General features: G+C 37.6%; 2 protein-coding genes across 2 annotated transcripts in view; both read left to right on the top strand.

Moving 5' to 3' along the window:
- Positions 1–14320, top strand: part of ds (dachsous cadherin-related 1) — a 555958-nt gene that overhangs the window by 356900 nt on the left and 184738 nt on the right. The window lies entirely within an intron of this gene.
- Positions 7039–14320, top strand: part of LOC143192706 (uncharacterized) — a 68299-nt gene continuing 61017 nt past the window's right edge. The window contains exons 1-2 of the mRNA XM_076398199.1: positions 7039–7068; positions 10728–10961. Of these exons, the coding sequence (XP_076254314.1) occupies positions 7039–7068; positions 10728–10961 (264 nt within the window). The remainder of the gene's footprint in view (positions 7069–10727; positions 10962–14320) is intronic.

Raw genomic sequence — 14320 nt, 5'->3', positions numbered from 1 at the left:
AAGAGCATGTTTTCCTTATGATACAAAAGGGATGGAGAAACATTGCCAGCAAGACTTTTATTTCTTTCTTTTTTCTTTAAACGAAGTAATACTTTAATAGAATTCTAAAATGAATGATACCCTAACGGAAAACTTTAGTGACGAACTTATTAAGGTTGTAGTCGGTAACTGTGATTATAATTAATAGGAAGACAAGACCGGCAGCTGGAAAAATGTTGATTTAGAGCTCGAGATCCGTGACCAGAAGATTGACTGGAAAATATTGCAAAAATTTTTAATTATTACTACATAAAAAGATAAGCTTAATAAAATAACTAACTAGAGCTTTACCTAGAGATGAGGATTGTTTTAAAATTTCCTCGTTTATTAGAAACTAAACTGAAAGATTGATGAATAAAGATATTTTGATTGGGCTTAATATTAGAACAGGAAACATGGGTATCATTTAAAGAACTTATAGCTAAGTTTTTGGGCTATGTGAGATTCGTTAACTAATATAATAGGCAAGTTAAACATATTTTGTGGTCTAATGAGCATTGATATCCACTTTTTGTTCAGTTATTTTAACTTTTTTTTTCTTAAAAGCTAGATAATGTACCCGAAGAGCATGTTTTCCTTATGATACAAAAGGGATGGAGAAACATTGCCAGCAAGACTTTTATTTCTTTCTTTTTTCTTTAAACGAAGTAATACTTTAATAGAATTCTAAAATGAATGATACCCTAACGGAAAACTTTAGTGACGAACTTATTAAGGTTGTAGTCGGTAACTGTGATTATAATTAATAGGAAGACAAGACCGGCAGCTGGAAAAATGTTGATTTAGAGCTCGAGATCCGTGACCAGAAGATTGACTGGAAAATATTGCAAAAATTTTTAATTATTACTACATAAAAAGATAAGCTTAATAAAATAACTAACTAGAGCTTTACCTAGAGATGAGGATTGTTTTAAAATTTCCTCGTTTATTAGAAACTAAACTGAAAGATTGATGAATAAAGATATTTTGATTGGGCTTAATATTAGAACAGGAAACATGGGTATCATTTAAAGAACTTATAGCTAAGTTTTTGGGCTATGTGAGATTCGTTAACTAATATAATAGGCAAGTTAAACATATTTTGTGGTCTAATGAGCATTGATATCCACTTTTTGTTCAGTTATTTTAACTTTTTTTTTCTTAAAAGCTAGATAATGTACCCGAAGAGCATGTTTTCCTTATGATACAAAAGGGATGGAGAAACATTGCCAGCAAGACTTTTATTTCTTTCTTTTTTCTTTAAACGAAGTAATACTTTAATAGAATTCTAAAATGAATGATACCCTAACGGAAAACTTTAGTGACGAACTTATTAAGGTTGTAGTCGGTAACTGTGATTATAATTAATAGGAAGACAAGACCGGCAGCTGGAAAAATGTTGATTTAGAGCTCGAGATCCGTGACCAGAAGATTGACTGGAAAATATTGCAAAAATTTTTAATTATTACTACATAAAAAGATAAGCTTAATAAAATAACTAACTAGAGCTTTACCTAGAGATGAGGATTGTTTTAAAATTTCCTCGTTTATTAGAAACTAAACTGAAAGATTGATGGATAAAGATATTTTGATTGGGCTTAATATTAGAACAGGAAACATGGGTATCATTTAAAGAACTTATAGCTAAGTTTTTGGGCTATGTGAGATTCCTTAACTAATATAATAGGCAAGTTAAACATATTTTGTGGTCTAATGAGCATTGATATCCACTTTTTGTTCAGTTATTTTAACTTTTTTTTTCTTAAAAGCTAGATAATGTACCCGAAGAGCATGTTTTCCTTATGATACAAAAGGGATGGAGAAACATTGCCAGCAAGACTTTTATTTCTTTCTTTTTTCTTTAAACGAAGTAATACTTTAATAGAATTCTAAAATGAATGATGCCCTAACGAAAAACTTTAGTGACGAACTTATTAAGGTTGTAGTCGGTAACTGTGATTATAATTAATAGGAAGACAAGACCGGTAGCTGGAAAGATGTTGATTTAGAGCTGGAAATCCGTGACCAGAAGATTGACTGGAAAATATTGCAAAAAATTTTTATTATTACTACATAAAAAGATAAGCTTAATAAAATAACTAACTAGAGCTTTACCTAGAGATGACGATTGTTTTAAAATTTCCTCGTTTATTAGAAACTAAACTGAAAGATTGATGGATAAAGATATTTCGATTGGGCTTAATATTAGAACAGGAAACATGGGTATCATTTAAAGAACTTATAGCTAAGTTTTTGGGCTATGTGAGATTCGTTAACTAATATAATAGGCAAGTTAAACATATTTTGTGGTCTAATGAGCATTGATATCCACTTTCTGTTCAGTTATTTTGACTTTTTTTTTAAAGCTAGATAATGTAGCCGAAGAGCATGTTTTCCTTATGATACAAAAGGGATGGAGAAACAATGCCAGCAAGACTTTTATTTCTTTCTTTTTTCTTTAAAGGAATTAATACTTTAATATAATTCTAAAATGAATGATACCCTAACGGAAAACTTTAGTGACGAACTTATTAAGGTTGTAGTCGGTAACTGTGATTATAATTAATAGGAAGACAAGACCGGTAGCTGGAAAAATGTTGATTTAGAGCTCGAAATCCGTGACCAGAAGATTGACTGGAAAATATTGCAAAAAATTTTTATTATTACTACATAAAAAGTTGAGCTTAATAAAATAACTAATTAGAGCTTTACCTAGAGATGACGATTGTTTTAAAATTTCCTCGTTTATTAGAAACTAAACTGAAAGATTGATGAATAAAGATATTTCGATTGGGCTTAATATTAGAACAGGAAACATGGGTATCATTTAAAGAACTTATAGCTAAGTTTTTGGGCTATGTGAGATTCCTTAACTAATATAATAGGCAAGTTAAACATATTTTGTGGTCTAATGAGCATTGATACCCACTTTTTGTTCAGTTATTTTAACTTTTTTTTTCTTAAAAGCTAGATAATGTACCCGAAGAGCATGTTTTCCTTATGATACAAAAGGGATGGAGAAACATTGCCAGCAAGACTTTTATTTCTTTCTTTTTTCTTTAAACGAAGTAATACTTTAATAGAATTCTAAAATGAATGATGCCCTAACGAAAAACTTTAGTGACGAACTTATTAAGGTTGTAGTCGGTAACTGTGATTATAATTAATAGGAAGACAAGACCGGCAGCTGGAAAAATGTTGATTTAGAGCTCGAGATCCGTGACCAGAAGATTGACTGGAAAATATTGCAAAAATTTTTAATTATTACTACATAAAAAGTTGAGCTTAATAAAATAACTAATTAGAGCTTTACCTAGAGATGACGATTGTTTTAAAATTTCCTCGTTTATTAGAAACTAAACTGAAAGATTGATGGATAAAGATATTTCGATTGGGCTTAATATTAGAACAGGAAACATGGGTATCATTTAAAGAACTTATAGCTAAGTTTTTGGGCTATGTGAGATTCGTTAACTAATATAATAGGCAAGTTAAACATATTTTGTGGTCTAATGAGCATTGATATCCACTTTTTGTTCAGTTATTTTGACTTTTTTTTCTTAAAAGCTAGATAATGTACCCGAAGAGTATGTTTTCCTGATGATACAAAAGGGATGGAGAAACATTGCTAGCAAGACTTTTATTTCTTTCTTTTTTCTTTAAACGGTTGTAGTCGGTAACTGTGATTGTTATTAACAGGAGGACAAGACCGGCGGCTTGAAAAATGTCGATTTAAAAACCCGAGAGATCCGTGTATCGTGAGAGTGGCGAATCGATAGGCGAAACAGATGGGAGCAAAACGGTAAAAACTCTTCCTCATGCCACAGTCGGTTTATCATGTAGAAAACAATAACTGCGAACGAGGCAGAGATATGGCTTTCGGCACACATGTACGACACGCATGATTTAATTTTTCGGAGATCCGATAAGGAGGCGGTAAACGACCGGCTGACGCCGATCGCCATTGGCCAGAGCGGCTCTTCGGCCTCAGCTACCGGTTGGCTACTCCGGTCACATAATAATGGTAATAATAACGACGGAGGTAATGATGAGCCCGACTATCGGGCCCGGTAATTGCGAAAGCAGCATGGCTCCCGCGCTGGCTCGTAATGTCAGCTCGGCGCTGTTGGTCTGTCGTCCTCTTCGCGGAAGGACCGCCGCTCGTCAGTTTCCGGTCGGTCCGTCCGTGGAGGGTTCGCGTGACGACGGTGTCGCGCTTTCGTCGGCAGCGCTCGTCTAACGCCAGTCACGCCAGTTCTTCTCGTTTACGATTTTATTTTCCTGTCGTCCGTTTCTGCTTTTGCTCATTACGGTGGTAATCGGTTTGTTTAGCGTGACCGTGGAATCCCCATTGTTGCTATTAACCATAATAACACACATATATCTGGTCCGCAAATTACTCGCCACAGTACGGCTCATTAGTAATAATTATCTCTCTCGCTTACACGGATCGCTCAAAAAATATCCGCCCTCATTACTAAATGTTTGGATCAGTGATATCTATCAGTGAACAATCAAAATAGATAGTTTTTGGTCTTTGTCTACATAAAATAACAGTTTTCCAAGTAGCAAGTAGTAACTTGCGTTAAAACATAAGCAAGGCGAGTACGAGATTAAAACAAGTCAATTGAAAAGTCACCAGCCTGACACATAGATGGCGCTCCTAGTATTAAATCCATATACTTCTTAGTTATCCCTAACCTCCAAAAGATGCGTGTATAAATTTGACAGCTATCGGATTATTAGTTTGTGAATTATAGCATTAGTGCATAAGCATATTAGTTATAGCAGAGTGAAGCAAATTTTGTTATTGTGAAAAAAATTTATAAAAAAGAATTTCGCATGTTGAAAAATGATTGCTTTTTGAAGGGAAAAAATACAGTTGAAGCAAGAACTTGGCTTTGTGACGAGTTTCGGGACACTGCCCCAGGAAAATCAACCATCAAGGATTGGTATGCTAAGTTTAGACGTGGTGAAATGAGCACCGAAGACGGTGCACTCAGTAGATGCCCAAAAGAGGTTGTTGCCGATGAAAATATAAAAAAAAATCCACAAAATGATTTTGAATGACCGTAAATTGAAATTCACTGAAATAGCAGAGGCTCTGTGAAAATATCAACTGAACGTGTACATCATATCATTCACGAATATATGGGTATTAGAAAGCTCTGTGCAAAGTGGGTGCCGCTCGAGGTCACTTTTGACCAAAAACAGTTACAAGTTGATGATATGCAGCAGTGTTTGAAGATGATCAAGTGTAATAAACCCGAATTTTTGCGTCAATATGTGACAATTGATGAAACATGGCTCCTTCATTCCACTCCGAAGTACAATCGACAGTCATCCGAGTGGGAAAACGTAACAGTCGACTGGCAAGGTTATGGCAAAAATTCATGAAGTGGGCCTCGTATTGTTTCCTCATCCACCTTATTCTCCAGATCTGGCTGGAGGCGACTATTTCCTGTTTTCAGATCTCAAAAGAATGCTCGTTGGGAAGAAATTTTCGTCGAATGAAGAGGTGATCGCCGAAACTGAGGCCTATTTTAAAGCAAAGGACCAATCGTATTACAAAAAGGGAATCGAAAACTTGAAGGGTCGCTATAATTAGTGTATCAACCTTGAAGGGAATTATGTTGAATAAAATAAACTAATTTTTGCCAAAAAATGTGTTTTACAATGAATGTGATATCGATAATGGGTGACAATAACAATGGTAGTCAATAGCAAGGATCGAATAATCAGAATGATTAACAAATTCCTGGGCAATAGTAGTCAATAACATTGACGGACAATCATAACAGACAATAACGAGAGCTGAGCAAAGATAAACTATGCTAGGATGATGTATAACATGTGCAAACGATACGAGAGGGAAGTAACTCGTGATGTACCATCTTATACCCTAACACTAACAATAATGGACATGCAATAATATCAAACAGAGGCACGACATTCTGCCACAAAAGTTAGTAGGCCTCGCTAGGGTAAAGCCGCAATCTCAAATAAATAAATAAATTAGCTAAAACCCTTGTTATTGTGCACTCACTTGTTCAGCTATGATGGACGTGCAATGCAAGGAAAAATCAAAAGCCACACGGTTTGACGGCCAGCAAGAGCCAGCACAAACCACTATCAGTTGTATTTATGTATTCATCACATTATCAATAGATTATAACCACATGTCGGTTGTTTTGCTCGCAGTGGCGTTAGTTTCTGGCTTAAATGATAATTTATAACTTTTATTTTATTCCATTTATATATACTTTTATAGTTGCAACCATAAAACTATTATCTGTAATATACAGTATTTAAGAATTGGAAAGATATGAAGGTATGAAGAAATAGTAAAATAGAGTACAATAAAATAGATGAAGATACATTGATGAATATATAAACAAATAGATAATAATAAACAGATAATAGTAAAAAGAGAATGATAAATAGAAAATAATAAATGAAGATTGAATTAAAGGTTAAAAGTAAGAAACAAGAGAACTGAAAAACGAAAACTGGAATCGTTCGTGAACAAATTCGCCCTTTGATGAAACTCAGGTTGGGCAGCACCAAACACAGATAAATCAACTGTATAAGAAATAGCTGGTGACTCTGAGCGCTGCGTTTTCACAAATTAACTTTTATAAAATCCTAACGTCCCTTCGACGTGTTAAAAACATCAGTAACGTTGCCATTAATAGTAATTATTTCTGTTACTAGTTATTCGCAGAGGCAACAAATTCCACAATTAAAAAGAAGCGGCAATCCTGCCTAGTTCAAACCTTTAAAAAAGAATGAAAACCATTTTCATATTAATTTCTGTTATCAACAGATTTATTTTTAACAAGATAATATATATTTGAGCTTGAACATTTTTTGGGACAACAAATTCATAGTTCCCACATAATTCACAATACATTTCCATATAATTCTTTGAAATGTTATATATAGCATATTGTTATTCCTCAGTAATCTTATTAAATCTCTCTAGTTTGGTGGGCATATGGTAAATGAATGAATGCCGTTATGCACATATATGAGAAAGGAGCATCAAAGGTACATTTCTATTAAAAATCCGGTTGATTCGGAACGCGCACAGTTAGATCCATTCGACATATATAGCATGATGGGATAGATAAAATGCATAAACCTTGGAGAATACCTATTAGGTGACCAAGAAATGTATATGCAAATTTTGATGTCACAGAACGCCAAATGGTGGAATGAGATCCAAGCTGTTGCCAAGTTGAATGGAAAATAATAGTAGATTAAGACAAAGATAATCGTCTTTTTCAATTTAACTTTCTATGTACATGAGGTTGTGTAACGTATGCTGATAAAAGGTTAAACACATCAAATATACATTACCATTTGGTCGCGTCGTATTAATTTATATATATATATATATATATATATATATATATATATATATATATATATATATATATATATATATGTGATTAATTGCTGCCTATCACATGTGATAACATGAATGCCTATATGTGACTAATTTTTCGAGTACACTAATTGAAAGTGTTGGGCTTGAACTAAACCAAATGTATTGCCTCATAGGGCCTAAATCTAAATTATCATTAGATAACAAGGTTTTGCTGTATAAGTCAATACTTAAGCCCATTTGGACCTATGGTATTGAACTGTGGTGTACTGATGACTATATACCAAAATCTAAAATGGACATCCTCCAGAGGTTCCAGAATAAAGTGTTGCGAGTCATCGTCGTTATCCCATATTACGTATCCAATACACCTGATTCAGCGCAATATCCCCTTAGACTCCATAACGTGTCTGATTTTAAGTGTTGGTGCGAAGTACTGTGAAAGAGTTTTGGGAGGTAGATCAACTGTATATAGGGGATACAGTGTAAGGAAAGATTTTAATAACTGGAAATGTGGATGAGGGAGGAGTTTCTTTAACTTAACCTGCAACCCTGTGTGTCATATTTTATTAATAGCCTCAGATATGTCCAGGAATGCAGTCGAATAATATATTTTACCATTCTAGTCTATATTTTTTTTGTTTACAAGTCTATGAACTTGTTATATAGTCCCATACTTATCATGAAACCTAAAATGATCTTCTGGAATAACATTTCTTTTTCTGTTGTATTATTAAGCCTCTTTATATAAAATTTCTCAAAAACTTTCAGGACTGGCGGTAGTAAACATATAGGCTAGTAAGAGGTGACATATTCTGATGTTTTTCGTGATTTCAAAATCATTATTATTTTTAAAACTATTAATTTATAAAGGAATGGAATTTTTCTATGAAATGAAATAATATCCCACAAATATTTTATCATATTTTAATATGTTAATTGCTATTTTGAAATATTATACTATAATAAATATAGACAATACAATAGAAATTACACAAAACCTAAAAACTAAAGATGTACGTACAATAACCATAAATTCTATAAAAAATATATACCTGATCATAAAAAAAACTAAATCATGTCATAATTAAAAATGATCGCACAATAACTACTAGAGTTTTTTAAATAAAGTAAATGCTTTATTTATTATTGAAAGGAAATATATTTTGACAAAAATGGAGAGAGTAGTCGAAATATTACCTATACCACAATTTTAACCTTTTTACCCGAATACATTAATAATCTTGAAAAATATGTTTTAAAAATGCTGCTATATTAATATACAATATATTGTTATTTACAAGCATACTACAAAAAAATCATAAAGCTCTATATATTACATATAAATCTATATAAGCCTAAGTTCGGCATATTTTTGTAAGGTCTTGGCTAGAATGACAGAGCCAGAACGTAAAAAATCAGTCCACTGGAACTAGTTGAATCAAAAGTAGTAACTAAAAGTACACGACTGAAACAGTCGATAGTATATAGTAACAAAATCAGTCCGACCCTAAATAAAATTAGTCGAACCAAAAATAGCGATCGAAACAGTCGATAGTAAAAAGTAGTCAATTACTAAACATTCGATAGTCGATTTCAGTCTATAGTCCCCAATACTAATTTATAGGAATGCGTTAAATATTATTGTTAATAACTTTACACCATTCTCTGATAATTTTGGTTGTAATCACTCTACATTATTCCTTTCGATAGTTGATTGTTAATTTTCAGATTCAAATACAAATATGACAGTTTTTCACGAATTTATTGATCAATCTAGTAACCTTCCACGGATATTTTAATGAAATCAGCGTATAATGTTTTGCGTTATATAAAAAACAACGCATTAAAACAACATGGACGTGGTTTTTCAGAATTCGGATTCGATAATGGTATATTTATTTAAACCGTTAGGCCGTTTGGCGTTTTGCATACTGAATTGCCAACCTTGAGAAGAATTTAGAGCTTACCTACAATCACGAATACGCCGTCTGACTTGCAAATTTCCAACTGCAAGCGATACGTTCCTTGTCAAATTTTAATAAAATACACATTTCCTCCTCAGATACGATCTTAATCCATTTATACGGCGTCGCAGTTCGCATTTTCGACATTTCTTTTTCTGTCCGGTGCCCACTTCAATGAGAGATCGCCAGCGATTTTTAACGGCGCGTCTACCTTTTTTTTGTTTTTAATTAAAAAGGAACACTTAACAGAAAATACACGGCATTCCATCAACAAGGCGATAGTAATCAGGTCTGGTGTACTTATATATATAGTATTTTCTTTGATAAATATATTGATAGTTTATGTGAGCATCCATCCTGTATCAGAACAATTAGCGATAACAACAATCTGAATTGGTCTTTGTAAATAGTATGATAAACCCCAGAAGACGAAAGGATTTTAGAGAATTATGGAATTCCCAATAGAACAAAAGATAAAACACTAAAGTTCCTCCCTCAATAGAGAACCCAACGATGGAGTTGGACCTATAAAAACCCCGACACAGATTTAGACGGTCTCTTCTTCTCCGAGCTCTCTCGATAAATAATCCCGTTACTTTAGATAATTTTACCATGTGGCCGCTATTAAAGCCGCTATTGAGTTCGCTATTAAAACCACTCGACTTTTTCTATGTTGCGTGTAGTTTTGAAAATGCCAGTTATCTGCTACAGTATCTATCAATGTGTTACAGTTCCGTGCTAGCTCTCGAAGAGAACGGTCGTGTCCGGTCCGCCGAACCTACCTGCGCTTCCGAGAATTACCCGAAACTTTCCCTAAGACGGTCGACCCGTTATCACGTTTCACCAGTGCCTACGTAAAAAAAAAAAGCGTCTGTAAGCGCCGAAAAGGCGTTTTTACAGACAAGGCAATGGCGTCATGTACGTCAGAGCCGACGTCGCCTCCTGAACATAATCCCAGTGTTTCAAATTCAAATGGACCATCTTCAGAAGACAGCCGAGAAGTGCTTATAACGGAATTGAGAAAACAGAACGAAGACCTGCGAAAGCAGATAGCTGACCTTAAAACGTTCGCAAAAGCCCAAACAGACGCCCTGAACAAACAGACGGAAAAGCTGGAAAAGAGCGAAAAGGCTTCCGAAGAGCTCAAGGAAGAAATAAAAACTCTCACAGCTACGATAACACAATTCATGAAGCATCAAAGAGATGCCATGGAAGTAAAGATTCCCGCTGCCATAGAAATTCAGTCCTAGACACCAGCTAAACCGACACAACACTTAGACCAAACTGAAGACTCAGAAGACGGTTTCACCTTGGTGGGAAAAAGGAAAAGAGGGCCCGTCACTCCACCTCAGGAAAGCCAGCTGCCGAAGGCCGGCAACAAGGGAAAACAGGCTCCCAAATCACAACCCAATCCGGTAGCCAAGCCAGCCACTAAATCTACCCAATCGAAAGCCAAGGCTAACGTACAGCCTTCGATTACAAAATTTGCCACCAGACCAGTGCAAAACAAGCCGACCACCAAGACGGCCCCACAGCCAGTACCGAAACAAGTTACCACAAGACCAACCCAAGACCAGCCTGCGCAGGTAAGTAGCCAGGTCACTAAACAAGTCTTAACCTCCACAGCAAAAACAGTGCCAACCGTTTCGGCGACTGTTTCTCAAAGTCCCCCAAAGGAAAAAATTCCGCCTATAGTGCTCCGTGATAAGAAGAGGTTCATGGAGCTTATTAGAATTACTAAGGCACAATCAATAGACATTATAACCCGAAATAAAAAGGACGGCATTTTCTTATTCGTCGCCACAAGCGACAATTACCGTAAACTTACTACCCTGCTCGAGGAAAGGAATTACCCTTACCATTCCTTCTGTCATCCGGAGGAGAGAGCATTCCGGGTAATAATAAAAAACATCCCAGAATCACTCTGCATTGACGAAGTACGTGAACTTCTCTTTGATCAAGGCTTCCATCCCAAATTTGTGCAAAGATGGAAATTAAAATCCGGGACAGAACTACCAATTGTTCAGGTAGTTGTCCCTCGCGAAGAGCGACAGATCATATATATGACCAAACTCGGCGTCATCACAGTGAAGGTCGAGGTCCAGAGAGGAAACGGCCAGCCAGTGCAGTGCTTCAACTGCCAGCTTTTCGGGCACTCCAGCTCATATTGCCGAGCCCCCCCACGGTGCGTCAAATGTGCCGGGCATCACGACACTAGATCCTGTACCAAAATCCCAGAAGCACCTCCAAAGTGCAGCAACTGCGGTGAAACTCATACCGCAAACTTCAGCGGTTGCACCTGCCGTCCTGCTCCAAGAAAACCAAAAATTCCGACCGAAACCAGACCTCCACAAGGTTCTGCATGGAGTAACCAAGGTGGCAGAAAGCTAGCCCAAAAATTAGCCAGCGCTACCCAGCCTGCTCCAACTCAAACTCCTGCTCCAACCAATACACCGGACCTTAACTCCACAATGCAGGCGTTTACTGACCCGCAGGCTTTCCTACAAGTGATCGCCCTGGCTCACCAACTTGCTCGTCTTTTTCCAAATGTCGCCGCCTAAGCGGCAACACTTACCTGTCTCTATAACTTTCAGCAGCCTTTAACTCTTCGAAATGGCTGTTCCGAAATCTCTTATACTGATGACATGGAATGCAAATAGCTTACGCGGAAAGCAAGCGGAATTGGAGGACGTCATAACATTCTATGACGTCGACATCGTGCTCATCCAGGAAACTTTCCTGAAACCTTCGCATCGTCTCTCTTTCGAACACTTTTTTGTCTACAGAAACGATAGAACTCCGGGTCGAGGCGGTGGAACCGCCATTCTCGTCAGAAAAGGAGTCAAACACGAGCTCCTTCCATCGTTATCAGTAAACAACTTCGAAACAACCTCCATTAAAATCGATATCCAAGAACGTCCCTTCGTGATTACATCCCTGTACAGGAAATCTTCTGCATTCAACTATACCAAATACCGATCACTCGTCGAAAGAAAATTCCCAAAAATAATGGGTGGCGACTTCAGCGCCCACCACCCCACCTGGGGGTGTTCCAAAGCGAATCCCGCAGGTAACGCCATCGTAGCTCTAAGTGCAGATCTGGGCTACGGTCTTGCCTTGCCAGATGAACCCACCCATCACCCTAGTACAGTCTCTCAAGGCGCAGCAAGAATCCTTGATTTCTTTATTCTTCAAGACGTAAATCGCGATTCCGAAGTTCGAGTCCTTGACGAACTAGACTCTGATCATCGTCCGATCCTTCTCAAACTCGGAAACTGCGCCACCACTCAAGTCCCACTAACAAGATTCAGGAAAAAAACCGACTGGAAAAACTACCAATCTCTTCTCCTGAAATCCGATCCAATTCCGAAAATTAACACACCAGAACACCTCGAGGAAGCCGTACTCAAGCTAACTCGCGATATTCAGTCTGCTCACGAATCTTCCACAGTCAAAATTTCATCACAACCCCAGCCGTGGAAAAACAATCTTCCCGCTTCTCTTAAACGTGAAATTCGCATCAAAAACGGTTTATGCAGATTAGCTCGATTCACCCTTGATGCTGCAGACAAAAGGGAGGCGAACAGAGCATGCAAGAGGGTAAGGGCGGCCGTCTCGACTTGGCGAGCAATGAAATGGAACTCATTTCTCGCGGACCAAAGGCTGGATGGCCCCCCTTCCTTCTGGCGTGTCTCCAAATGCCTCGTGGGGAAGACGCACAATGTCATCCCTCCCCTGAAGTCAGCGGTTACAGGAAATTTTGCAGTCACTGACCAAGAAAAAGTCGAGCTCCTTGCAGAGACCTACGAAGCTCAAATGAAATGCCTCCCACCCGCACAGAACACTAAAACTAAAGACATTGACACTGTCATCAACGAATCCAACTCCGTCAAAAGACCAGTAACCCCCGCCTTTCTTCTCAACCATTTTGTATCTCCAAAGTCTCTACAGACTATGATCGGCAAACTTCAAACCAAAAAATCTCCAGGTTTCGATGGAATATCGATTACCCAGTTAAAAAAGCTCCCGCATAAGCAACTCGCAGAACTGGCAAACATTATTAACTCCATCATGAGACTGCAACACTTCCCGGCGTCTTGGAAACACGCACATATAGCGGTTATACCCAAGAAAGGAGCAAAATCATCTCCATCTGATTACAGGCCTATCAGCCTTCTCAGCGCCATTTCGAAGCTTGCCGAGAGGGCAATACTCTACGCTCTCAACTCTTTCACAAAGGAAAACAACATCATTCCAGATGAACAATTCGGCTTTCGCGCTCACCACTCATCCGTCCATCAAGCTTCCCGTCTGGCTGCACACATCCATCATGCTCTTGACCAACGTAAAAAGCTTGGAGCAGTTCTTCTGGACCTAACCAAACCCTTCGACAAGGTCTGGCACGACGGATTGTTCGCAAAGTGCGTGCGGTTAGGCCTCCCAGAAGACCTAACCGCTCTCATCAAGTCCTATCTCTCGGACAGATCTTTCCAGGTCAAGATCAGGGCGTCACTTTCCAGTCGTAAACAAATCGATGCTGGCGTACCTCAAGGTTCCCCGCTGGCCCCAGCCTTATTTAATCTCTTTATTTCAGATATGCCGAGAAAAGAGCATATTGACGTCGCCTTTTACGCTGACGACACTGCTTTCTTCACGGCCGCCAGGTTCGAAGTTACAATTCATGAGCGTTTACAGAAGCAGCTCGATCATGCGGTCAAGTGGTTCAAATTCTGGAGGTTGCAAATCAACCCCCTGAAAACCCAGGCCATCATTTTCCACAAGAAGCGTTACGCACTGCGCGTCTCGCAACTTAAGATCGACACCGCAATAATTCCATGGCTGGATAACGTCACGTACCTAGGTCTTCACTTCGACCGGCGGTTCGGTTGGCATTCCCAAATCCAGAAAGCAATCCAAAAAGGTTCGGGGATAGCAAACCTGCTAT

Source organism: Rhynchophorus ferrugineus, unplaced genomic scaffold (assembly GCF_030347505.1).
Source record: "Rhynchophorus ferrugineus isolate W39M unplaced genomic scaffold, kcgeb_rfMv2 rfM3, whole genome shotgun sequence".
NCBI classification, from domain to species: domain Eukaryota; kingdom Metazoa; phylum Arthropoda; class Insecta; order Coleoptera; family Curculionidae; genus Rhynchophorus; species Rhynchophorus ferrugineus.
The sequence above is the reverse complement of the archived record's forward strand: the minus strand, read 5'-3'. Positions and strand labels throughout refer to the sequence as shown.